This window comes from Lolium rigidum, chromosome 2 (genome assembly GCF_022539505.1).
Source record: "Lolium rigidum isolate FL_2022 chromosome 2, APGP_CSIRO_Lrig_0.1, whole genome shotgun sequence".
Taxonomy (NCBI): Eukaryota; Viridiplantae; Streptophyta; class Magnoliopsida; order Poales; family Poaceae; genus Lolium; species Lolium rigidum.
The window spans coordinates 148,114,497-148,134,231 of record NC_061509.1 but is presented as its reverse complement, the minus strand read 5'-3'; the positions used below and the strand labels follow the sequence as shown (position 1 = coordinate 148,134,231).

General features: G+C 41.3%; 2 protein-coding genes across 3 annotated transcripts; one reads left to right on the top strand and one right to left on the bottom strand.

Moving 5' to 3' along the window:
- The first annotated feature begins 10,900 nt into the window (after positions 1-10,900).
- On the top strand, positions 10,901-19,407 carry LOC124692438 (calcium-binding mitochondrial carrier protein). Its single transcript, XM_047225815.1, has 8 exons — positions 10,901-12,107; positions 12,245-12,363; positions 12,460-12,584; positions 12,806-12,905; positions 13,006-13,086; positions 13,328-13,411; positions 18,750-18,835; positions 18,946-19,407. The coding sequence occupies exons 1-8, from the start codon at positions 10,964-10,966 to the stop codon at positions 19,061-19,063; spliced, it is 1,857 nt and encodes a 618-aa protein (XP_047081771.1). The 5' UTR covers positions 10,901-10,963; the 3' UTR covers positions 19,064-19,407.
- LOC124692439 lies at positions 14,309-17,399 on the bottom strand. Of its 2 annotated transcripts, none has more exons than XR_006999513.1 (4): positions 16,482-17,321; positions 16,077-16,373; positions 15,081-15,172; positions 14,309-14,971 (listed from the first exon to the last, which is right to left on the bottom strand). XR_006999513.1 is itself a non-coding variant. In XM_047225816.1 (4 exons), exons 1-4 carry the CDS (start codon positions 17,339-17,341, stop codon positions 16,182-16,184), a joined length of 330 nt encoding a protein of 109 aa, XP_047081772.1. In that variant the 5' UTR covers positions 17,342-17,399; the 3' UTR covers positions 15,819-16,181. The 2 variants fall into 2 exon arrangements, 1 of the variants encoding a protein (XP_047081772.1); XM_047225816.1 differs by lacking the exons at positions 14,309-14,971; positions 15,081-15,172 and having other exon boundaries at positions 15,819-16,373; positions 16,482-16,557; positions 17,208-17,230; positions 17,303-17,399.
- Positions 19,408-19,735: the final 328 nt, after the last annotated feature.

Sequence of the window (19,735 nt, the reverse complement as noted above, 5' to 3'; positions counted from 1 at the left end):
TCTTTTTGCAAAATTATTGGATAAGCGGATGTGCCACTAGTCCATATGAGAGTCCGTCAAAAGTAAATGACAAGGTTGAAAGCTAAACACCACATACTTCCTCATGAGCTATAAAACATAAACACAAATTGGGAAGCATTTTGAATTGTTTAAAGGTAGCACTCAAGGAATTTACTTTGAATGGCAGAAATACCACATAGTAGGTAGGTATGGTGGACACAATTGGCATAGTGGTTGGCTCAAGGATTTTGGATGCATGAGAAGTAATCCCTCTCGATACAAGGCTTAGGCTAGCAAGGTTGTTTGAAGCAAACACAAGTATGAACCGGTACAAAGAAAACTTACATAAGAACATATCGCAAGCATTATAATATCTCTACACCGTCTTCCTTGTTGCTCAAACACTTTACCGTAAAATATCTAGACCTTAAGAGAGATCAATTATGCAAACCAATTTTAACAAGCTTTACGGTAGTTCTCCACTAATAGGTTTAAACTTCATGCAAAAACTTATGATCTACTTGAGAGCTCAAAACAATTGCCAAGTATCAAATTATCCAAGACATATGAGGCATTTTCTGCTTCCAACCAAACAATAAGTATTGTAGCTTCCAACTTTTATCATTGAACATTAAAAGTAAAACGAAGAACAAGTGTTCATATGAAAAAGCGGAGCGTGTCTCTCTCCCAAACAAGGATTGCTAGGATCCGATCTTATTCAAACAAAACAAAAATAAAAACATACAGACGCTCCAAGTAAAGCACATATGATGTGACCGAATAAAAATATAGTTTCAGGGGAGGAACCTGATAAGTTGATGAAGAAGGGGATGCCTTGGGCATCCCCAAGCTTAGACGCTTGAATCTTCTTAAAATATGCAGGGATGAACCACGGGGCATCCCCAAGCTTAGACTTTTCACTCTTCTTGATCATATATCATCCTCCTCTCTTGACCCTTGAAAACTTCCTTCACAACAAACTTCTCATAAACTTCATTAGAGGGGTTAGTACTCAAAAAATTTGAATCCACCTTGGTCCTGTAGTGGCACATTGCAAGAACTCAATAAAACATTAGCTACAGCTCTCTATGTCTAGAAAAGCCTTGCTTAAAGTCCACAAGAGACAATGCAAAAAACAGAGATAGAATCTGCCAAAACAGAACAGCCAGTAAAGACGAATTTTAATAAAATACTTCCGTTGCTTAAATCAGAAAACTCAAAACTAATGAAAGTTGCGTACATATCTGGGGAACACGCACGTCAATTGGCATATTTTTCTGATTTTTCTACAGAGAAAACAGCCCAGATTCGTGACAGATAGAAATCTGTTTCTGCGCAGAAATCCAAATCTAGTATCAACCTTCGATTAGAGGCTTCACTTGGCACAACAAAATACAAAACTAAGATAAGGAGAGGTTGCTACAGTAGTAAACAACTTCCAAGACACAAATATAAAATAAAGTACTGTAGCAAAATAACACATGGGTTATCTCCCAAGAAGTTGCTTTCTTTATAGCCATTAAGATGGGCTCAGCAGTTTTAATGATGCACTCGCAAGAAATAGTATTTGAAGCAAAAGAGAGCATCAAGAGGCAAATCCAAAACACATTTAAGTCTAACATGCTTCCTATGCAAAGGAATCTTGTAAATAAACAAGTTCAAGAAGCATAATGCAACAAGCATAGAAAGATAAAACAAGTGTAGCTTGAAAAATTTCAGCATATAGAGAGGTGTATTAGTACCATGAAAATTTCTACTACCATATTTTCCTCTCTCATAATAATTTTCAGTAGCTTCATGAACAAACTCAACAATATAACTATCACATGCAGCATACTTTTCATGATCCACAAACTCATAATTTTTATCAATCTCAAGAATAGTGGAATTAAAACTTTCAAGCTTACTTTCATTAATAATATAACAAGGTAGTTGATCAATCTCAAAAGATATGGGACACATAGATAAAGTCAAGAACTCTCCAATCCCATTTTCATTAGTAGTACAATTAATAGTATCAAGTAACATAGGACCATCATCTAGAGCTTTATCATAAACATTTGCTAAGCAAAATTCTTTAGTACCATGCATTTCGACATCAGGCACAAACAAAGCATTATCATAAGATTTATCAAAGTAGCATGGATTATCATATATAACAGTAGCATAATTATTCTCACAAGTTTTACTCATAGGTAGTATTTCAAGAGAATCCACAGGACCATAACATTCAACCTCTTCCGGTAAGCATGGAGGACAATCAAATAGTGTAAGAGATAAAGAGTTACTCTCATTAGAAGGTTGGCATGGGTAGCTAATCCATTCTTCCTCCTTTTGTTCGTCGCTCTCCTCTTCTTTTTCATCCAATGAGCTTTTAGGTTCATCAATTTCCTCCTCTTTTTCATCCAATGAGCTTTCAGGTTCATCAATTTCTTCTTCCACCGGTTCTCGCGAATTGTGAGTGCATTCTTGTGCATTAATGTGTCTCTCTTTATAATCAAGGATATAAGGATTCCTACTGTAGCATTCTATGCAAGAATTAAGGATAGTAGAGACATAATCTTTAAGGTCCTTACAAATAGCACAAGTTTCATAATTCTCAACTATGAAGGATTCTATCTCGGAGGCTCCCATAAATAAGACAAATTGTTCTACCTCTTCGAACCCATAATGAATATAGCAATTCCGATTATAGTTCTTAATAAAAAATTCCTCACTAAAGCCACATTGAAATTTAAGATGTTTAGTATCCAGTTGAGAGCAACAGTTTATATCATGGCGTCTAAGCAAGATTCTAGCAATTGTATTTAATTTCTCTATCATAGCACTCATTATTTTACCAGTTCTTGATTCTCTATAATTATTATAACATTCTATAAGCTCCAAGTAGGTTGTAGGTTCTCCCATAACAAGCAGTTTTTAATTTTTTGGTTTTTCAAATTTTTATGGATTTTTGGGTATATGAGACAAATAAAACAAGACAAAAATAAACTAAGCAAAAGTAAACTACGCAAAATAATACTAGACAGAAATAAACTAAGTACAAATAAACTAGACAAAAGTAAACTAAGCAAAACAAAATAAAATAAAATAAAAACAGAGAGAGAGGTAGAGTGTACTCCCCAGGTGAACTTATGAGTAGAGCTATGCCTCCCGGCAACGGCGCCGTGAAAATAGTCTTGATGACCCACAAGTATAGGGGATCGCAACAGGTCTTCGAGGGAAGTAAAACCCAAATTTATTGATTCGACACAAGGGGAGGTAAAGAATACTTATAAGCCTTAACAACTGAGTTGTCAATTCAGCTGCACCTGGAAAAGCACTAGCAACAGGGGTGATGTGAAAGTAGCAGTATTATGAGAGCAGTAGTAACAGTAACACAGCAGCAGTAATAGCAATATGAGAGCGATGGCACCAGAAGATAGTTGCTTCCAATGACATGTAGAACGAGTATATAATGATGAGAGATGGACCGGGGTTCCCAGCGATCTACACTAGTGGTAACTCTCCAATAACAAGTGTTGGGTGAACAAATTACAGTTGGGCAATTGATAGGAATCAAAGCATTAAGATAGAACATCAGGCTTATTAATTATGTAGGCATGTTTTCCGTATATAGTCGTACGTGCTCGCAATGAGAAACTTGCACAACATCTTTTGTCCTACCAGCCGGCGGCAGCCGGGCCTCAAGGGAAACTACTGGATATTAAGGTACTCCTTTTAATAGAGTACCGGAGCAAAGCATTAACACACCGTGAAAACATGTGATCCTCACATCACTACCATCCCTCCGGTTGTCCCGATTTCGTCACTTCGGGGCCTTTGGTTCCGGACAGTGACATGTGCATACAACTTGTAGATACAATCTAAGCAATAAGTATAGAGCTCAAATCTGAGATCATGCCACTCGGGCCCTAGTGACAAGCATTAAGCATAACAAGATTGCAGCAACAATAACTTCACAAACTTTATAGATAGACTAATCATAATGTATCATCCATCGGATCCCAACAAACACAACACCGATTACATCAGATGAATCTCAATCATGTAAGGCAGCTCATGAGACCATTGTATTGAAGTACATGGGGAGAGTATACCGACATAGCTACTGCTAGAACCCGTAGTCCATGGGGAACTACTCACGGAGCATGGTGGAGGCGGTGGCGTTGATGGAGATGGCTTCCGGGGCACTTCCCCGTTCCGGCAGGGTGCCGGAACGAAGTTCCGTCCCCCGACCCGAGTTTCGCGATGGCGGCGGCGCCCGGAGTCTTTCCGGAGTTTCGTCAATTGGTACTCGCGTTTTAGGTCGAAAGGGGTTTTATAGGCGAAGAGGCGGCGCAGGGGGCACCTGGGGGCGCTCACCCTAGGCCGGCGCGGCCGGGGTCCGGCCCGCGCCGCCTTGTGGTGTGGTGGCCCCCCGGCCCCTCTCCGACTCTTCTTCGGTGTTCGGAGCCTTCCGGGAAAAATAGGAGGTTTGGCGTTGATTTCGTCCAATTCCGAAAATATTGCCCGAACAGCCTTTCCGGAACCAAAAACAGCAGAAAACAGAGAACCGACACTCGTGGCATCTCGTTAATAGGTTAGTTCCGGAAAATGCATGAAATCATCATAAAGTGTAAGCAAAACATGTAAGTATTGTCATAAAATAAGCATGGAACGACAGAAATTATGGATACGTCGGGGACGTATCAGTGCATCGCGAATTCTCGGGTTCGCCGGCCGAGTCACCGCAAATCCGCACCGCCCAGGGATGTAGGGCTCAGATGGCAGCCTCTCTAGCATTGTTTTTTTTCTCGATCGCGCCATCTCGTTCAACGCTCTCCGATCGAGCCGTTTGCGAAGCAGGCTCATGGGTCCTGCATGTCATCCTCTATGAACCAAAATTCTGTCTATTCTTGAATTTTTTTGACCCCTTGATTTCTGGCTACTTCCTTTTTCTTTTGATCCCGTGCCGCCTTGGAAACATTGAGACCGCTGCTGCTAAATGGGACCCGCATGTCATCCTCTATGTGCAATCAACTTTCTTTTCTTGGAGTTTTTTTGGCACCTCATATTTGGTCACTTGCCTTTTTCTTTCGATCCCCTGCCGCCTCTTAAACGGTGAGACCGCTGCTGCTAAATGGGACCCGCATGTCATCCTCTATGTACTATAAAACTTTCTTTTCTTGGATTTTTTTGGCACCTCATATTTGGTCACTTGCCTTTTTCTTTCGATCCCCTGCCGCCTCTCAAACGGTGATACCGTTGCTGCTAAATGGGATCCGCATGTCATCCTCTATGTGCAATCAACTTTCTTTCCTTGGAGTCTTTTTTGGTACCTCATATTTGGTCACTTGCCTTTTTCTTTCAATCCCGTGCCGCCTCTCAAACGGTGATACCGCTGCTGCTAAATGGGACCCGCATGTCATCCTCTATGTACTATAAAACTTTCTTTTCTTGTATTCTTTTTGGCGCCTCATAATTGGTCACTTGCCTTTTTCTTTCGATCCCGTGCCGCCTCTCAAACGGTGATACCGCTGCTGCTAAATGGGACCCGCATGTCATCCTCTATGTACTATAAAACTTTCTTTTCTTGGATTTTTTGGCACCTGATATTTGGTCACTTGCCTTTTTCTTTCGATCTCATGCCACGTTTAAAATGATCCAGACCGTTAGATCGCTTCGTAATTCGCATTAACCATGTTGCAACATAGATTCGATGGTGTCACCTAAATTAAGTTACTAACAATTTTGCTAGTTTAGGTTGGCCGAGAATTAAGTCAGAGTTAGATGGATAGAAGTTCAATTTACCACCCTAAATTTGTCTTAAAGTTCAGTTTACAACCGTCATCTATTTTTTTTAAATGAACCATAATATATTACGCAAGCAAGCCGCCTCATTAAAAACCTTTCAGTCCCCTTAGGCACCCTGATAAGAAAATGAGTGCGTCAGAAACTTGTTGCACCAAAGTTATAGAATGGTTACATCAGGAATCAGAAGAGCTACGTCCTAGAGGATATATTCCCACTACCACTACACTCCTCCTTGATCAGCTCCAACACCTCCACAGGGGCCAACCCTGTGATAGACCCAGAAACCCCACTCTTACCTAGAATAGCTAAGCCGTGTGCCACCCTATTACACAAACGACTAACTTTAGAAACCATGAAATTCTGGTGAAGGTTCAAGAGTTCTTGGCCCTCCGAGTACACTAACCAGCCCGTCAGCTATTATTTGGTTTAAGCTTCACCCCTAAACTTTAAAAACGGTTTGGAATACACCCCTTTCACCGTCTAACTGGTTTAAGCCAAGTTTATAGACACATCAACTAGGTTTATCATGAATTTTAACTAAACATACATGTACATGTATTGAGATCTCACATGTGAGGTACGAGAAAAGGATTATGCTCCTGCTGACTGAGAACATACAAACGTGCATTCGTTGATTTTGGTGTACCAGACCTAGCATGCATATATGAGGAGGTACATACATATACGGTTATATTTTAACTCAGGCGTTGATTTGTTGTACTCCTTTGACGCTAAAGAATTTTGGAGTACATGAAAAGAAAAACCGCAGATATTGCAGTAAAAACAGTGAAAGGGGTGTATTCTAAATAGTTTCTAAAGTTTGAGGTTGAAACTTGAACCAAATTAAAATTCAGGGTTGCAAACTGAACCTTGAGATAAGTTTGAAGGGGGGTAAAGTGGACTTCTCTCTTTCAAAAATTATCAGATTGGTGACCTCAACTTACACGTAGAGTTGTACATGGGTTGCAATGGCGGCAAAACAAAGTTTAGTTGTACATTAATTGCACATGAAATTAGATGATGTTGTATTTCATTTGGCCTAGAATTATAACTAGGTCGATCGAGAATTAGTTGTGTCCTTAAATTAACCCTTGTTAGGCTTAGCATTAGGGCATCTTCACCGACACTACCCATCTCGGTGATCCAAAAGGTCTATTTTTGTCCGTTTGGATCAGCCCACGGATAAAATGGGTTGGTTCGTCCGGTTTGTTCGGACAAGCATCACAGCGGTACGAACCAATTTGTCCGGGCACTCTTTTTTCTTCTACTCGTGGGCTAAGCCGGCGAGGGAGGATAGTCTGGTTGTCCACGAGCTGTTCGGACCGATCCATCTGTGACCCAAATTTGGTGAACGGATGGGTCGTCCGGTCTGCATCTGTTGTCCGGATGGGTTGTCCCGCACTCCCGCTGGAGGCTGTTTTTTAGCATGCGTGTCCACGGGGTCCAAAACAGACAGGGATGGACTGTTGGAGATGTCCTTAATCACTCACAGTTTTCATATGTTACGCTGTTTTTCTGGCTAAGAAGAAAACATTTGGCTTTGAAGACTTGTGCTTTCAGGTTCATCTGCGTTTCTCCTATTGAATGCATTGCCGGAACTCCCGTACTATCCATTGTATTTTCATTAATATACCTTGCAGTTTAGGTTACATGAGTTACGGATGCATATATAATGTTGGCCATCTGCTCTTGTCTTGTGTTGCCCATTTGCCATGGATACGACGCACGGAGTGCTGGAGCTTCTGCTGGTCAGCGCCGAGGGCCTGAAGCATGCGCATCACTTAGGTCCGTGGTTATGATCCTTCATCCAAAGTCTAATCCCATGGTATGTGGAGTTTAGATCATTGTGCTCACCATTCAGTTCTGTATCTGCAGGGCCGCAGAGACACTACGTAACCATTCAGTGCGGCGACCAGTTCCGCACCAGTAAAATCACGCATGGTAAGCAAGCATTATACTCCAGTTCGAATCTGTGAAATGTCTGACAGTACTGAAGTTTGCAAGGATGTTGGTAACAACTTTCACGTTCAGGTAAACATAGGAAGATCTGGTGGAACGAGAAGTTCAGGTTCTCGCTGTCACCCCGCGAGTGCAGGCAGTTGGCAAAGGTCACGCTGCGGATCATGGAAAGGGACAAGTTCGCCGAAGATAGTTTGGTCGGCGAAATAAGGTGAGTATGCACGTACAAGAAACGAACTGCGAAAGCTGTAAGCAGAATCTGTCAATGTCTGGTTTGATAAACTTTGCGCTTGCAGAGTGTATGTGGGCGAAATCATCAGGGAGGGAAGCGAGAGGGAGTTCCTGCAGATGAAGCCTGCGCCCTACAACATCGTGCTCGAGGACGGCACCTACAGGGGAGAGCTCAAACTTGGGCTCAAGTTCATCACCAACGTAAAGGAAACCAAACCAGCTAACACTCCCATCATATATCTGGCCACTTCAGTATTGCAGCAGAAAAGATCCTTCTTCTTACGGATCACCATTTACATGCAGGTGAACTTGGAGAAGTCAGGAGAGCGTTGGCAATGCACAGGCGTGCCTCCGAGGCAGCCGTACGCCGTGTACAGGCCATTTCTGAACATCACGCTGCCGTGCATCCCGTGGAGGAGGTTCTTCTTCTTCTGTACTCGCTCGGACAAATGGACAGTGAAAGAATAATCTGTCGAAACGGCAGCCATGCTTTCTTCTTCTTCTTTGAAGGAGATCTCATCAACGCTTCTTGCTGTTTATTTGAGGCCATGTCAAGTGCCGTGAGGCTGTGAGTTGTGGCCGAAGGAACAAGTAGTAACACTGTAACAGTACGTACCAGGGAGTACTACTTTTTTAAGAAAACTATATTTTTTAGGGAATACCATTCAGCGCACTTCACTAAAGATAAAATAAACTTACATTGTTTGTCAGTTTAGAGAGCAGAAAGCTAGGGAATCATCCTCCCAAAAACAATCAACATTATCAGAAAATCTATATCAGGCGCAAGTGCATCAGATGCCTCATTGGCCTCCCTATTATAATGCTCAAAAGTAATATCCCTAAAACCCGAAGTGATGGTCACGTAGTCTTCAACAAATTTCGCCTTTCCCACCACACATACGGAGCTCCTACGCGGATGATTTCTGCAAGTCCAGTTCCTCCAACCAACAACCATGAACCTAGTGGCAAAGCATACTGGAAGTTGGGGGGGGGGGGTTTGTTTGCATCAAACTCTGAAGGGATTTTTTTTTGAAGGACTTAGAACAAAATTTCCTTCTCGTTTTTTTGCCTTTTGCCCCCTCCCCAGAGTTTCTGTCAAGCTCCGCAACTGCATGGACCACGAATTTCAAAAGTAAGATGCAAGGAAAATGGTCTCCAATTTCAGTTCTGTTGTTTTGATGTATATGGTATTTGTTGCTAGAATCAAAAGGTGGCAGTCAATTCCAATTGTTGTTTGGATGTACTAGAATTGTAAGTTTTGTTGAGTTTGAACAATATAAACTTGTTTATATATATGAAAATAATATGTATATATTTGAATGTTTATATATTATTTTCACACACAATAACATCAATGTAATCAGAATAAGTGGGAACTACAACACTCATGACAAAAAAAATTTAGCACCCAGGCTTATGAAAACTTATTTTTGGCAGGATTTAATAAATATAAAATAAACTGATAATATAACTATATATGTAAAAATATTTATGAATTCGTAATAATAGAAATAAAACTTTCTTCACAAAAGATAGCAGCTAGGCTTATGAAAACTTATTTTTGGCAGGATTTAATAATTTAAAAATAAACTGATAATATAACTATATTTGTAAAAATAATTTCAAATTCAGAATAATAGAAATAATACTTTTTTCACAAAAACTCCACTTTTGGCACTTAGAAAATAATTTTCCGAAAGCGCAAAAAAGCATCGTATTTCGATGCATTGCTGGAAAAGAGAGTTCTTACATATGTACAATCTCAAAACGAGCTAATACCCCATCATACAGCTCAACCCACTAGACCTATGGAGCAGCAGGGACCAAGGCTCACAAGCCAATCGCGCCGAAGGTAGCCCAAGATTGAGGTTCAGATCAAAATCGTGTCGAGGAGGCTAATCGTACTAGGTGATGCATTGTCGAAGACCACCACCGCTGTGATGCTTCTAAATCCACCACGCCGTGAGCATAACAAAGCGATGAAGTGCCTTACACAATGCCCGGGGTAGATTTGGCGGTCTTCCACCATTCAACAAAGTCATCCTCTGCAACCAAAAGGATGAATTGGGCTGTTCAATTCCAAAAAAGCCAATTCTATTCTGACCGTTTGATTTGCATCAAACGGCGCACACATGCCTACAAAGAAAAAGTGTGTTCTTTTCTCTTGTTGCCCCATTGACGCTGCTGGCTGCGGCCGCACGTCTGTGAGCGGCAGAGCGGCAGCCTCGAAGCAGCCGGAAAAGTCAGTTCATGGAGATGGAGAAGGACCCGCGAGTCCAAGCTCCCACCACGCCGTGCCCATAACCCCTCCCCCTCGCAAGCTCGGGGGAAGGAGAAGCGGCGGATGCCGGCTCCCACCTCTCCCCTCCTCCTTCTCCCGTGAAGCGCGAACTGCGAGGCCGCCATCCGGAGCTCCCTCCCACCCTCCCAAGGTAAGAGAAGCATTTCAGCCCCAATTCGCGTAGAACGCTAGGTATAGTGCCTTGGAGAACCGTTCCTTTTGTTCGCTCGGATAAAGATCGGGTGCCGGTCTTGGCACACTTGATCTGTTCGACGAAACGTCCGTCAGGAGATTATAGCTTGCGAGGCGCGCATAGGCTGTTCGACCAAATGTCGCATTGATTGGAGCACTTCGTGTTTGGAGCTTTGCCAGCTGCCGCTGGTGGTGCTGTCTCTAATTCGCAGTATGTACGATGTATAAATCGTCAGTTGGATCTCGTGCCGCTTGTACCAGTCTAAGTGCTGTTTCTTCGTTCCTTAGGTGCTGCAGTAGTGCAGTTACGGCCTAGCTCAAAGTCCTTTCTAGTCAGCAGATGATCTCCTCTACGAAAGATACTCTTTTGCTTAGTACCATATAAAGAGCTACTTTGCTATGCTAAATTTGCTTTACCCATTTCCTGCCTCTTGCAGATCTCGGTCGGCTGATTAGTCCACTTCTTTATGAACGAACGAGTACCTTGCTGCGTGCTTGTCAAGGATGAGCTCAAATCCTAGACCTTCAAAAGCTCGAAAGTCAACAATCAATTACCACCGTCTTCCATTAGATGAGCACCACTCAGATGTGTTTCTGTCAAAGGATCCTAGTGCCAATCATCAATCACAAAGTACTCAATCAAGCAGCAGATATACTGATAGAAGATTAACTACTCCTCAGTTAGCATCGGCGTTGACAGGGGTCTGGAACCTTGTTCGCCACCCAGAATCTTCTGCCACAGATCCAAGATCCGAGAGCTATGGGATTTTGCACAAGGAAGACCCTGCGTGCTTTAGCAGGGACCGAGAAGGGCACACATTGACATCTTGCTGTGCTGAAAGCTCAACTGACCACAACTTGCAAACCTCTTCATCAACACCAAAGTCAATTCATGAAGAACTTAGTTCAGTGAAGAAGATGTTAATGCTTACATCATTCAGCAACATGGTTGGTGTTTCTTCCGCATGGAGATATGAGTACCTTGTCAATAAAGTAGGGAACAGGCATTTGTTGCAATGCCAAGATATATGCCCACCTATGCAAACTGAAAAGATAGGAACTTATGCCGCTTCCGGCAATATGGACATGAACGAGGCAAGGGATGATAACTATCAGTGCCAATCAAGAAACATGCCAGCTGATCAACGCACCAGCTCAAATGAGGAGGCCAATATCACACATGCCTGTCAAAGTTTTGTACACGATGCCAACTCAAAAGTAGATGTCCCTGGAGAATATTCTAATTCATTAGCTTGCTCATCTCAGCAAATGGAAATTTGCAAAGAGGGAAGGACAATCTCGGAACAACATATTCCCCGTGCATGTGAACATATTCAGCTTCAAGACTCGGCGTGCACACTGGCGGGTGTTGCTGTTGTTCCACCAAATGCAGATCAGTATGCTTATGGGGAATATATGACTCAGCAGCATTCTGTAGACAAATGTTCACCAGAGTTTGAATCATCCTCTCAGCCTCGATTTCATGGTGCTATTACCGCGAACAAGCATGCTGTCGCGGGAGCAGTAGCTGGGACAGTTGTCAGTGTTTCTTTGCATCCAGTTGATACAGTGAAAACCATTATTCAGGCTAACAGTTCTGGACAAAATTCATTTTACCACATACTGAGGCGCACCCTTGTTGAAAGAGGTAATGTTTTGGATGGTATTTATACACATTAAGATGCTAGCAGTTTTCCACAACTTTTATCTTATCTGCATGTACTGTTTGCTGTTGAGAAACATCAATGACTAGAATTCTTCATGCTTGGCAATTTTTCTCTACAGGTGTTTTAGGACTTTATGGAGGGCTTGCTAGCAAAATTGCTTGTTCTGCGCCAATTTCAGCTATTTATACCTTAACTTACGAAATAGTGAAGGGTGCTCTTCTGCCTACTTTGCCAAAGGTGATTTTAGTTCAAATTTGCAAGTGATATATTACTAGTGTTTCATGGGTGCAAATTTTAATGGTATACTGTGTTGTTACATTGACATCTCGTCAGGACTATCATTCCGTTGCTCATTGCGCTGCTGGTGGTTGTTCTAGTATTGCAACATCCTTTGTTTTTACACCCAGCGAATGCATAAAACAACAGATGCAAGTGGGTTCACAGTATCAGAATTGCTGGTATTTAATCTTCATTGTCTCTTTTTAGGTTGTTTACTTTTTTTCTAACATTCTATTTTGGTTGCTGAACTGCTGATAAGTCATCATAAGAAATGGCAGAAATATACTAATTTATTGGCACTAGTTGTACACCATGATGATAATCTGCCTTTATGTTCCTTGTGTTGCTTTCATTTTATCATAATCTTCTCCAGGCTCTAATAAGAGTTTCATGCACTCAGGAAGGCTTTGGTAGGATGTCTTCAAAGGGGTGGCATTACTTCGTTGTATGCTGGATGGGGTGCTGTTCTTTGCAGAAATATCCCACATTCTATAGTGAAGGTATATTGAAGTTCGAACAGTTACACCCAAGTTCAAAATTTAAATTCTGCAGGTGCTTCTACTGTTTGATTTTGGTGTTAACTTCTTTTGGAATTTACAGTTCTATGCCTACGAGAGTTTGAAGCAGTTTCTGTTGAATGATTCAGCTGCTAATAATGCTAAACTCGATTCTGGCCAGACAGTTAGTTCCTGAACCTTAACTTGTTTAACCGTGTTATGTTCTATATTTCGTTCATAATTAAGTTAGTACTGATTGGTCTGTTCTCATCACTGTATTCAGTTTTCCATTCATGCACACTTGTCTGCTTACCTTAAATATGAATATAAATGCTTCAGGTTGATCTTAATTGGATTACACATTCCTAATTTTAGTTTGAAGTGGGTGGGTCAGTTAAACTCTTTTTTTTCTATTTCTGTTGCAGCTTTTTTGTGGAGGTTTTGCTGGGTCAACTGCTGCTCTGTTTACGACTCCGTTCGATGTTGTGAAGACACGGGTACAGTTACAGGTAACGCAACACATGTTTATGCCACATTCTTCGTACACATATTACAGTGTATGAGTAAGTTCCTGTTATTATTTTATCTAGTATAATTTGGTACTTATTGAAAAAGCTCGCACAAGTTCACTTTTCAACCCTGAACTATAAAACCGTCTGAACTGCAACCTCAAAACTACTAGTAAATTGCCCGTGCGTTGCTACGGGAATAAAACACATGTATAAAGAATATAACTATAAAGGGTATTATATCTGTGTGTCAAGTTTTATCGATGTCTATTTCTCAACATTGGAACAACGAACATTATATTTGAGCCATGCATCAAAATATTTTTTAAATAAGTGAAGTCCCTATCGGGGTTTGAACGTATGGAGGACGAACACATTGAGCAAGCTATGGATAATCATCAACATGAACAGCCTTAACCTCCTGCCACTTTCAGTCTCATATATATGTGATAAGTTTACATAATAAATTCATGTTTGTCCCTAAACACAATGACCAAAATATTCTGGTGAAATAATCCAATGGCCCGAAACAAAAGCGAATGCATTATCTCTGCTACTTTTGTAGCTTAGTCATCCAGTACTTAAAATAGTTCAAAATATGTTTCAGATCTTTTTGGAATGAAAAAGTTTAGTGTCCAATACGCTATGGACTAATTTTCTATAAGAAACTATTTGGGTGTACAGATGTGTTCGCAAAAAACAATGAAATATAATTAATCTGGTCAACATATGAAGGTCCAGCAAGAAAAGAAACTGCAGTGATCTAGGAAGACAACTGGACTCACACCCATAATTGCTGCTTGTTACAATTAAGAAATAACTATACATGGTCTAGGGACAAAAACCTCTTTGAGGGTGCACAATTGGACATAGTATACGTTCCTAACATCTTAATGCCTCTGAAGCTTACAGTTTAATTTTAAAGGATATTTATACAATACTCATTGGAGCAATGAAGTTTCACTGGCTATCTCTCTTTAGATACCACAACAAAAGAACTAACATATAAAACCTTGTTACAAAAATGTTTAGAGATGATGTCTTCCATGTAACACCAGCTCTCAATGACACATGTAATGAAAGTTGCGGGGCTAATTCTTAACCTGATGTCGCTCATTGTCACATCTCCCGATAAAATAATAGGATTTCATGCAAATATATGGTGGCATGCAACATGTAACCAAAAGCGCAAACTAAAATGTTTTAAATCTAAGGACACCAACAAATTGTACTTCCTAGATCAACAAAACATGACAGATATGTAGCAGGTAAGTATGTCTGCAGAGGTAAGATCAGTCATTGAAGCACGAGATCATAGCTCCGTACCAAAAAGCCATACCAGAAGGTAAGAAGATAATTCTAGAGGCGATGCAAGGTCAGCCACTCAGTCTTGAACGGTTGTCCTGAAATCAACCTTGTGAAATCTTGGTTTCTCTTATGAACCGTTCTCGGTTGGTTGTTGTGGCATCTAGTTTATCCTTTGCCATCATGAGCCACAAATTTTTCATGATTTATTGTAGTTTATGGATTTGATGTTTTGTAAATCTTCCAAGGTCCCACCTGGTGATTTTGTCCAGAGATATTGTCCAGAGAGAAAAATGATGAGGGTCATGTACCTCCTATATGAATGCCTAGTGTTAAGGCAAGGATCTATGGGTGTGCAACTTACTGAATTGGTTGGAGATCATGAAATGAAGGTCTTGTCCAGGTACATATATAGGGCGTAATCGCAATCTTTGTAGTCCCCAATATCAGTTCAGACTGCAAATAAACACACAAAGAAACTTTAGCATATGTACGTCCTCACAAATTCTCCAACTTCAAACTGTGTAATGTCACCTATCCCAAATAATGTCGTTGCACGTTCTTTGTGATCATTTTCAAGGTTCCATCGATTTTTATCTACATGAGAATTCCTCAAATACACACTCTCATATACACAAGAACTTGTATCTAATTATAGTACAACAGCAGTGAGCAAAAGAAGCAAACTTTGCAGTTTGTAACTTGCTTGATTTGCATCTCCTGCCACTCAAGGAAATGAACTAAACCAAACTAATTGTCCCTTTTTTTATTCATTGGCAGCTGATATATAATGCGGTGAATGGAACACCCAAAATCTAGAGGACCCCTTTATTCTTCCATAGAGCAATATAAAAAAATAAGAAGAATAAATCAAAGGAGGTGAATTGAGCTAATAGTGCGGGAGATTACTGAATGCAGACGTATGTGTTCCAAACAGTAGTTATGCAACCTGACCCATCAGTCATAAACTCAGCAATTTTCTGTCTAGCTGGATCTGGACACAAAGGCAATACCAAATACACATCACCTTTCATGCATATTTAATATCAAGTCATAATTTAAAAAAATTGTATGGCTATGGGACAGTCTTTACTATAAGTAGATTAGCTTTTGTCCTATCAGCAAAACGCGCAACTATGTAGAGAACCTATTTTATTTAGGTGGATACCTGATAGCATGATCTTACGTGTTTTGAAAACAGAGACCTGAAGTGGTGAAATGGTAAATTTGTTGCAATTCGAAAGTCCAGGATGGAGAACCTACATAGAACTTCATATCTCTATATTTGCATACCTTGTAAATTAGCCAATAGAAAGCAAATATCATTCAGAGTCTAGGAAATCCATCTATATTTGCATACCTTTGAAATTATCTCTACTAATCCTGTAGATGAGTACCGGCTGCAGAGAGAAGAGTAGTCGCCACCGAAACTTAGGTGTGGAAAAAATAGGAGAGGAAACTTCCATTATATCAAATCCACTATTCTGATAATCTGTTCTTTAGTACTCCCTCTTTGTATGTTCTGGCTGAACCAGTTAAGCTCAGATAACAAAATCATAATCAAGAGTAATCTTCTGATCCTTAAAAGAAAAATTAATAACATGAACAATATATACCTAACCAGGGGAACCTGACTTTTTAAAACTTGATACACCATCTGCATATAATAGAAACAACATGTTGGGTCCAAAAGTACAACACATGAAAATGTCCTGTAAAACTGAATGCCAGAACCATCCAACTTAAAAATGCACTTGATCTTGACCTTGAATATTTTACCAGAACCATCAGATGCTTGTGGAATTTTGTTGAAGGAATGATGCTCAACTTGCTTCCACTTGCTACATCATGAAGTATGGTCATGTTTAAGACTCAATTACCAAGAACAATGATAGACGAATCATGTTTTTTAAGGCGGTAAGGCCTCCTAAGGCGTTCTACCCCCCCATTTTTCGCCTAAGCGTCGTAGGCGGACGGCTAATCGCCAAAGGCGAGCAAATTTCAAAAGCGTTGCCAGGGCGCCTTAGCGCCCACACATTGCCTAAGGTGTGCACCTTAAAAACCATGCCGACAAATACATATTATTTTGTTCCATCAACAGGTGTCAGCTGAATCTTTAACTCGCGGGAAGTATATGCATCACTGACTGATTGGCCCATACAACATATTTTCAGTAAACGATAGTAATTGTGTAAACTGGTACACTTCAAGAATTACGAATAAACAAATGAAAAAACTATTTTTATTGGTTTTATTTTATACTATGGTTCAGTGACTTCAGTCGTTATGCCATGATAGATGTCAATTCCGAATTAACAGCAAGATAATCTCCCCATGGATAGATGTGTCATGTGAAGGGCCAAAAAAAAATTGGAAACCAAAAAGAAGCCAATTATAGTACTACTCAACTGGGCCAAAAAAAAAACATAGTACATAAAACTCGATGAGATGAGCGATCAAACGGGAACACACCAGGCTCGGGCGTCCATACCGAGAGTTGAGGATGAGATGAGCCTGAAATTGGATATAGAAGAGTTGAGGATTGAGGAAGCAGACGGGGAACACACCAGGCTCTAGCGTCCATACCGAGAGCGCGTGAGGCCTTGTCGAGCTCCACTTATGCATCTGCGGCTCGGCGGCTTGGCAACCCAGTAGTCCACAACGGTAGCGTGCCAGGCCTTGTCGAGATCCCTTGCTGCGCTCGCCGCTCGGCTTGAGGAGGTAGATCCCTATCGAAAAGCATGCCCTGGTCCCCTCCTGCTGCCGCCGCTCGCGCACAACAGCCGTCAAGAGAATAGTCTGGGCGGAGTAGGCCGACGAGCGACGAATCGGGGCCGAGCTCGCCGGCGACCAGGGACGGCCTGTGGCGGAGCGCGCCGGCAAGCAGGGACCACGGCCGGGATGGGAGCGCCGGTGAGTAGGGGCGAGCACACTGGTGAACGGGGCCCCAACGCGGGGTGTAGCTCCGGATCCATGGGAGACAGGGCAGGGCAGGTTGGTTCTGGTGACCGGAGACGGAGGCGGGGGTAGGGAGGGAGCTCGAGGGGGTGGTAGGTACGGTGGTCTGTAGGAGTGGATGTGTTTGTGCAGGTCCAGCTTGTTTCGAGCGAGACGCGAGGATCGCGTAGGCGGTTTCCATGGACCTTTACGATTTTGATGCGTGGTTTCGACGGAGTTGACGAAGGGCAAGGTGCCGCTTCGACGGGCTTGATGAAACCAAGGAACCGACGGTCTGACGACGGAAAGCTATCGTGTTTTTTAAGTAAGTAGAGAGTAGAGATATGAGAAAAGAAGGAAAGAAATAATAATTTTATAGAATAGTAATAACGGTTTAGGAAAGCCGTGATACGTTTTAATCCGGCAATTAGCGAGCTGTGTAGTAAAGAAAGGAAAGCAATGACTTGCTTTGATCTGACGGTGAATATTAAAGCGGAGATGTTCAAAATAATTGGATGGATAGGATGATCTCAATCTCCTTCACCAAACGCGTTGTACGACGTACGACCAACTGCAATATAATAGTAAAGATTGAGCAGACCACTTTTCACTCTCCGGTGGCTCCGTTAGTGCTTCTGGGTCGCAAGGATGCCGCATGACCTCCGTCTCACTCCATGAACTAACACACTACATGAACAAACAATCAAGAGCAAACTTCATCTTTCTCGGATTTTTCTTCTGACAAAGCAATTGCTATAAATGGATGAAAATTTGTTAGAAATGCATAAAAAGGGAAGTCATTGACATGGCAGTGAAGTTGTGGCCACATGGCCTGTACATCACCCAAAACCATCTGTATAACAACCAGAGGTTGAAAGTGGACTGTTTCATTAGCCTTGAGGTTGCGTGCCAACAGTTTTGGAGTTGACTTACTTTTCTGTTTTTTATCTAGTTAAAAACTCGTTAAGATGGAAAAAGAATCACACTTTGGTCTGTTTTCTCTTTCAGTTTTGAACGCTTGTTTACCTTCAGTAATTCAAAATCAAACTAATGGTTGCTGCAAAACTAATTCTAAATATATTTTCATGTTCATTAGGCACTCAGCCCTGTTAGGAAGTATGAAGGGGTTCGTCATGCACTTACTCAAATTTTTCAAGAAGAAGGATTGCGGGGTCTTTACAGGTACAAACTTACCATGTTAATGGATATAAATTTGTAATTTCGCATTCGTTCCATGTCAGACTAATTATTAGAGGAAGCATGCAAATTATCACTCAAAACTTTGTTTCCAGGGGCTTAACTCCAAGGTTGGTTATGTATGTATCGCAAGGGGCGCTATTTTTTACATCCTATGAGTTTCTCAAAACAATTATGTTTCCTGAACAAGAGCTTCCTGCAATGAATGCTTGATCATAGAAGTGAAGGACTCATTGCGGTCCAGTGAATTTTCTAGGTCGATCTTGTGTACTAACATCTGGGATTGCCCGACCAGAGAATTGGTGTAGTTGTGGATACCAAACCATCCTTAGGTCTTGTAGCAAACTAGTGTACATCGTGTTTTTTGATACATAGACATTAGACAGCCATACTTGGTTGGTAGTAACCATTTTTGAGTAGAAACCCGAGATCTAGGCAACAGGAATTTTGTACATGAGGAAGCTTGACATGTAAATTTCCTTGTGGGAGAACGTGTGAATATGAGTGTATCTTGGTTTTGTATTCTTACAGAAAAGGAAGTCAAATTTGTTTTTTAAGTCGATATTTCATCTGTGCAACGTCCAAAGTAGTGTACATCATTCCATTAGCTTCGACAGTTGTGAGGATTCAGAAATTTGAGTAGAAAGATCTACCAATTCCATCCATTAGCTTCGACAGAGATTGCTTGCCTCCTAACAAGGCTATGACGGGTAGAATTAAGGAGGTGAAGGAGTATCTCAAGAGCAAAAGTAAGAAACATGCCCGCAACTAGTTGATGGATGGTTCTTTTCTTTTGAGGTGTTGTTTTCGAGTTCTTCGTTCACGTGTCGTGTGGGTTATCTTGTGGTGTTGGGGTTCATCTGGGCTTGGCTCTTGTTGAATGGT